The following is a 7430-nucleotide window of genomic DNA, read 5'->3' as shown; positions in this document are numbered from 1 at the left end:
CCCCGGGCTGAACGAGCGGGAAGCCACGGCCGCGGGCCTCGGCTCGAGAGCTCTCCCTCAGGAGCCGCGCCCCGCAAGGACCGCGCCTCGGCCGCCGGTTCGAACCCCGAGGGGGGCGGCAGCTCCGGGAGCGGAGCGCGGCGCTCTCACGCCGGGGTTCGGCCGGGGGTCCCGCTCGGGCTCCGGCGGGTGCGGGCCCAGCGCACATGTGCGGCCGCCCGGCACATGCTCACTGCGCGCGGCGCATGAGCAGAGGCGGCGCGGGGCCATCGGACATCTTGGGCCGCCCCGCACCGAGCGGGGAACGCCGCCGCCGCCGCCGCCGCCGCCGCCGCCGGGCCCCGGGGCGGGAGCAGCCCGACAGCCTCCGCGCCTCCCGCCTCGCCCGCCCCGGCGCCGGCTGCCGCCCCCGCCTCCCCCGCACCGCTCAGAGCATCCCTCCTCCCCTTTGCGTTTGTCTTAATTCTGCTCAGAGACAAGATGGCAACGCCGGCGGCGGTAAACCCTCCCGGTGAGTAGCGCTGCTGCCGGCTCGCCCCGCGTGTCCCGGCCGCACGGCGCGGCCCCGCCCGCCGCAGGCACGCAGCGCCCTGGGACGCGGTGCGGAGGGCGGCAGCGCTGCCCGTGCGGCGGGAGAGGCTGAGCTGCTCGGGGGTCCTTCCCAAGCATCGGCTCCGTCCTGGGCTCCGGGCACGGGGAGCCGCGTGTCGGCAACCGGCCGTGCAGGTGGATGTCGCTGCGTTTGCCAAAAGGTGCAATAATGGTGTTGGATTTTTTGTTTGTTTGTTTGTTAATAACTTATGAAGAGAAGGAACTTAACTGCAGTTTTCTCTTTGAGTTCTTTGCTGGGGAAGGCTTTCCCTGAGGTGGCGGTGGGTCTGTGTGCAGTGCCGTGGTGGGTATCGCAGTGATGCACTTTGACCAGCTCAGCGTTGGGTTGCCTGGTGTCCAGTATGAACACAGTGGCACAGCGGAGCTCACACCTCAGAGCTCAGTGCCAGTGAGAAGTGGATCCAGTTTTATGTCTTTTAATTTCACTGTATTTCCTCGTCACTTTCAGTTCTGATCGCAAATAGTGCGCTTGAGTGGATGCCACCTAACACCAAGATGTTGTCCTTGTTGCTTTCACCCCTTTCTGAACACCGTGATGCACACAGCTGGTGATTTTCAACCAGCAGCAGTGAAGGAAGCAGGAACAATCCCAATCGGATTGAGTTTTTGTTTTCAAATTCTATGTATTAAACAACAATCAGTATTTAATGATGGCTTATCAAGTGAGTTTTATTTAGCTTCTAGGCTACCATGTTGTGCAGAATAGTGAATTCCACTGTGTGTGCACGTGGCACCAGTCAGCAAGTGGTTTCGAGCAGCTGAAGCTTGGTTTGTTTCTTACTATCTCTTCCTCCTAAGCTATGCACAGGAGCAGCCCCAGCCACGTGCAGGTCTGTGCTCAAGCCGCTGGGTTTAGTAAATCTGGCAGCTCTTTGGCACCAGCCTCTTTCCCCTGTTCCTGCCCACCTGCAGCTGCAGCCACCAAAGCTGTGGTTATATAAGAGGTATATATGCACCTGAGGAAGAGCAGCCTCTAAGCAGGGCTTTGCATTTGTTCCTCTGTGACCCAGGGAATGCTCATGTTGTGAATTTAGGGAGAGCTTTTGGGAAGTAGGAGCACCTAGCGTGTTGGCTGTATGCATCGCGGTCCTCAAACTATTCAGTGCAGATTGCAGGTCTGCAGGAAGGATGAGGGAACGAGCTGGTTTCCTGAGCTGAATTAATGCGTGCTTCTGTAAGGCTGAGGTCACAGTGCATCTTGTTGCTCTGCAGTTAGGTAGTCAGAGCTGAGCTGAAAGACAACTCATTAGCTCTCAGTGATCCTCCCACGGTATCTGCGTGTGAGTGCTGCTGTCAGACAAATGTAGCTGTGCATGGGCAAAGTCAAAATGAGGAGACTTTGAGCTGTGAGAACTGCAGACCTTCACATTGTTGCTCTACCACGGACAGCAGAAGACAGAGCTGCACTACGTATCTTGGTTTATGCTATATATTTTGATGTGGTAGCAGTCTCTTTTATGTTTTTTTTTTTTATTCTGGACTAGCTGTGAAGCAGTACAGAGAAGCAGAATCAAAAGCTTTGTTGAGAGGATTTGATGACTGCTGTTTTCTTCCTGGGCAAGATCCTCAGTTGGAGTCAGATGAAAGCAGCCCTATTAGTATTGGTGAAGCTGCACTGCCTTATGCCAGCTGACTTCCTGATCCACGATGTTAGGGGAGCACAATAGAGAGATTAACTTGTTAAGCATCTTTAATGATGATTAGAAATTACAATATGATTAAATTTTTATTAAGCAATTGTCTGGGGTTCTAATAACATTTGGTAATTTAGGCAGGACATTAACCTACAGCTACCACAATACAAATACGTGTGGCATTAGTCATATCCTAAATAGTGGAATGGGGATTATCAGATGCAGAAAACTGGGTGTTCTGTGATTCTGAGGACGAAAGTCCTTCCACATGGTATCTCCTGATGCCCAGCCACATGCTGCTGTGTGCTGTTTCCTCCTCTTGCATGCTAGATGCAGATTGATCATTTTTCCTGGTTTTCTTGCAAGAAAGGGTTTGAGTAGCAAAAACTCACACAAGTTGGAGCGACTTGCAACCCATCCTTGTTAGGGCTTGTGGGAATTGCAGTGACAGGAACAGGATGGTGACAGAGACATGGCCACCCCTGCTGATTGTTCTTTGTGGTGAAGGGGCTCGTCCATTGCTGAGTGGGACATTGCACTGATGAAAGTGAGGGGCTCTGAAGAATGATCTCCTGTATAGCTCTTGCTGTATGGTTGACCTTAGGAACAGGATCTGGTTGGAAGTACTTTGTTCATTTGTCATAATTCAGATGACTAACTGAACACAATACAGGTGTGTGGGAAGCTCATCTGCATTGGCACAAAGCATCAGAGTTAATTTATTTCCTCCTGAAATAAGATTGGCATATTAAGTGGTTTTTAAGAACAAAAAAATTGTGGGGGTGTAACAGGCATTTCATAAATTACTGCTTGCAGCAAAGAAACTTAATGCCACATCTGTTTTAAATATATGTATTTTGGGGATGCAAACTTGTCTGTAACTGTTGTTACGTTGAGGTCAAATTCTGCTTAACTTGCAATGAAGTAGATGATGTGGTGATTCTTGTATTAGTCCATTTGGGATAAAAATGTAGAACTCATAATAAAAACAGTGTTTTATTTTCCTTATTAAGTGGTCTTGGGTGAAAAGTTCCTTTTCATTCCCAGGGTATCCAACTGGACTGCGAAATGGGAGAGTGGTTTGTCTCCACCTGTAGCTCTCCCTATTCAACACACAGCCCAGAAGTTGTTGCGTTTTACTGCAACAGTGTGGCAGCTTTGCCCTTCATTTACTGTATAGACTATGCAGTGAACTCCAAAATCAATTCTGCACACAGCGTTCTGTGTGTTCTACTGATGGTGATTATAATGGGCTTTAATGTTTCTGGGATGCAAAAAAGTTGTCATTTCTAAGATAATGTTAAAACAAAGATTTCAGAAGCTCAACGCTCATTAAATTGTGGGATCCATAAACTACTGATCCTTTCCTTCTCTTATTTTCATATCTTTGCTGTAGCAGAATTTGCTCTTCTTTCATTCAAACTGTGTTGTGAGATTATAGTGCTTATTGAATTGTTCTGTGATAGTATCCTGACCTTCAGGACTGTGTGCAGAGCAGCAAATTGTATTGAAGAAATGTGATTTTTTGTTACTTTTTATCTACAAGATAAGAAACATTTCATTTTAAAGTATCTCTTCCATCACTGAGTGTTCATTTAAAATTTGCGTATGCAGCTTATGGTTAGTTTTGATTATTTTTTCAAATAGAATAATGTTTCCCAGTGCCTCTTAATAAAAATGCACAACAAAACAGGCAGTGCTGATGCCTGTAATACCATATGGTTTTGCTGTTTTTTCTTTCCAGTTAGAAAAATTGCTCTAGAGATTAAGTAGGAAAGGCAAAAAGCAGCCATTTCAAAACAATCAAGGCAAATAACACCTTTGAGTTAGTGATTATTGTTATTAAGAGGACAGAAATGGGGCTGTCATTAGGAAGATGAATGCAGAGATTATGCTTAAATGGCTTGTGAAGATCAGATGTGCGTGTAGTTTAGGGTAATTTTTTTAGACTTACTACTTCATAACTGACAAATAAGAATGGGAGTGCGTTAATTCAGTGCTAACTGAAGAAAGTGTAGTGCTATTAAAACTTGCAATAGAAAATGGAAAGAGGGGGCCTTGAGTTTAAGACCCTGGTGGAATTTAGATCTGCCTGTAGCAAGGTCTCCTTGGGTGGCCAGAAGTACTCGGAGAGAGATTTGGGAAAGAAATCTGGAAATACAGAGCTATGCCCTCACCCATTTGGTAGGATAGTTTTGCAGAAGAATAGATTTGCTGGCCCAAACAGGCAGAAATTCAGAAATTCCAGAAATCTTGAGTGTTGGGTCAGTATACAAACAATTGGTACTTGTTTGTTCTTGCCAACAATACTTCTTTTGTTCCAATGTAAAGCATTTCCTCTCACTCCATGTGTATCCAACATTCTGTTTAAAGAGAAAGTTTTGTGTAAGGCTGCTTTTCTACGTTTTAGCTACTGATTCTAATCCCAAGTGGATGCATATTGTAAGCAAAGTTTAAAAATAATAAATAAATATACATAGAATAATTCATCATCTGCTATTGCAAAAATCAAAACCAAAAAGCAAATTGATCTTGGTAGGCAGGTATCTAAATTAACATTTGAGTATGGAGGGTGTACTTTTGGTCAGTGAAATGAAAAGCATTGCCCTGTTTAGTTAGCACTTTCTTGGAAGGTCTTCAAGCATCAATCTGATGTTCTTATACCTGTTTGTTTGATTTTTCTTGCTTTTCAAGTCTGCTGTTCTTAATCGGTGGAATAAATTCTTGTGGGCCAGATCTGCACTTTGTGGTCACTCCTAAAAGAGTCACAAAATATTATTGGATATCACCAAACGTTGGCCTGGCAGATGGATAAGTTACAAGCTTTGAAACTTGAAAGCCAAACATAGAATGCCAATTTTTTCAGAGGAGTTGTTTGAAACTTTGAGTGCTCACCATTTCACGTGGGTTTGTGCAGAAAAATGGCAAAATAAATAAAGCATCTTTTGCATGTCCTGGTGTATGGGAACTGCTGAATCACAGCCTGAACCTCTGATTGATCACCTGAGGCGAGCAATGAGTCAGCCATGGGAGCACAGGTGAAGGCAATTCACCTGTGCTGCCTGAAGGGGTGGAGCCTGGCTGCACCTCTCCTAGACCCATCTAAGAGCTGATACCAGTGAGGAAGGATCTCCAGAAAAGATCCTTCATCTGGAGTTTTGCAGCGAGCCCAGGATGTGGTTAAGCATTCCATCTATTCCCTTTTGGTATCTTAACTGCTTAGCCAAACTCTCTGGTATACTTCATAATTATAACATCTGTACATTCATTGATTATGCACCTGGTATTACAGTTTACATGAATAATGGCCATAGTTGTGCAGTGGGTAATGGATTGGAATCCTGAGCTGTAATTTCCCTTTTTGTACCCAAAGCCATCTACACATGGAGAAAGAGAACTCCTTTGTTGTGCATGCTCTATGTTTTGAGCAGTGTTTCTCGTTTTTCTGTTTTCTCTCCTTGTCAGCTGTTATTTCCATTCGCCGGCCTTCCACGTTTCTATCCTCTGCTTTCCATTCTGTGTCCCACTTTACATTGGCTCCTCAAAGGGTGTTGTTAAGATGTAAATGCATCCTGCAGTTGTACTGCTGCTTCCCTCTAGTCTGTCAACAGCTTGTGAGTTCAGCCTTTACAATCTATAGGTAGCATCTGAGCTCCTTAAGGAAAAGCTGTTCTTTCTCTGTTACAAGTAGCAGTTGCACTGCCTTTCACATAAAGGAGCAGGTATTTTAAGGTCTACTCAATTGGCTCAAATTAGGACCATCTATTGGTTTACTTCTCTACATGTCTATATGTTGCTGTTTTGTTCAGGAACAGCTCCTAGCATTAATTTTAAATGTTTGTATTTGGGCTGCTGCTGTTTTTCTCATCTAAATGTCAGCTGCATTTGACAAATAGAATAACAAAATAATCATTTTTTTTCCTCTAATCAACGAAAAATGGTGTTGAATTGCTTAATTACTGGCTTTGCCGGCATACAGATGGGAAAGCTTTTCAGGTAAGTTGCTCGTACAAAAATGCCTGAAATGGGTTGTAATTAACAACTGGCTCTTCATTGGTATGTTAATTATGCTGCCATTTGTCCTGGTGCCTGTCCTTGTTTAAATACTCGGTTACACTGAACTGAAGCGTTCTCTTCCTGGCAAACACAGAATGTATCAGAACAGTTTGACTCTGAGATATATGCAAATATTTTACGGGAAGCAGCATGCCAGTAAATCACTGAGGTGCGAAGAACAAAAACACTGCGGATTTGTATTCCTCAGAGGTAAAAGCAAAATCTGTTTCTATGGAATGTATGGGCCTGATTTTGAAAAATGTTCTCCATTGCATTTCCAGTAATAATCCAGAACTCAATTTTATGCAAGTCGATGGCTGGAGGGACTTGTGACTGTTGGCTGTGCCCTTTAGGGAAGGGAGGTGGGCAACTGAGCACTGGCAGATGCTCTCTCAATGCGTGCGTTTGTGAAACTGTGTTGCCTGTAACAAAAGGGGTGGAAAATCAAGCTGAACTGGAAATGCTTTTAAAATTTGAGATAGAACAGGTTATTTTGAATGCAAGGAAAGTTAAAGTAACGTAACTCCTTGTGTATGGAGGCAATAGTTTCAAATCTTATTTAATTCACTTCTGAGAACACAGATTGTCTTCTGTTACCTGGATGGTGCTTTGCACAGGGCAGCCCCAACCTCCAGGTGTTACTGCAGTGGATAAAACCAGGCTGTCTGGCATGTCTCTATAGGTTATTCAGTGCTGTTGCTGTCCTGAAGAAGGGCTGAGCAATGATTCAGAATGAAACCAGGATTTTAATTTGCTAAGCTTCTGTCATATAGAAATCTGTTGGTCTTCCCAGTGCTTTGTGAAGTCAGCAACCCCAGAAATTAGGTGCTGATTTTGCAACAGCTATAAGAAGAGGATTACAGTTCTTGTAGCCGCAGCCACTGAGAAGGAGCTTAAGTACACAGGAGCTTGTGCAGGCAGGCCCTTCAGCAACACTCAGGTCATCTGCCTGCTCCTGTGAGTCATGTTCTTGTTGTTTTGTATGGGGACACCAGTGGTTTCCTCTCATTTAATTTTTTAGGGCATCTTTACGAGATTGCCTTGCTCTCTATGCGTTCTGTTCCCCTGTATATGCTCTGCGTTTTCTGTAATGAGTGGTGATTTGACTAAAAGAAAACAGGGTTGTGT

At 44.9% G+C, this 7430-nt stretch overlaps 1 protein-coding gene across 3 annotated transcripts in view; it reads left to right on the top strand.

Moving 5' to 3' along the window:
• Positions 1 to 340: 340 nt before the first annotated feature.
• ARNT2 (aryl hydrocarbon receptor nuclear translocator 2) overlaps positions 341 to 7430 on the top strand; it is a 96858-nt gene continuing 89768 nt past the window's right edge. Inside the window, exon 1 of one of the 3 annotated variants that reach the window (XM_090148987.1) lies at positions 341 to 511. In XM_090148987.1, coding sequence (XP_090005113.1) covers positions 481 to 511 — 31 coding nt within the window. In that variant the 5' untranslated portion in view covers positions 341 to 480. Of the gene's footprint in view, positions 512 to 610; positions 753 to 7430 lie in introns of those variants that run through there. The other 2 variants (XM_031587710.2, XM_090148988.1) reach the window with 2 other exon arrangements.

Source organism: Phasianus colchicus, chromosome 12 (assembly GCF_987193195.1).
Source record: "Phasianus colchicus chromosome 12, bPhaCol1.hap1.1, whole genome shotgun sequence".
Lineage (NCBI taxonomy): Eukaryota > Metazoa > Chordata > Aves > Galliformes > Phasianidae > Phasianus > Phasianus colchicus.
Note: the sequence above shows the minus strand (reverse complement) of the source record. Positions and strands in the feature narration are given on the sequence as shown.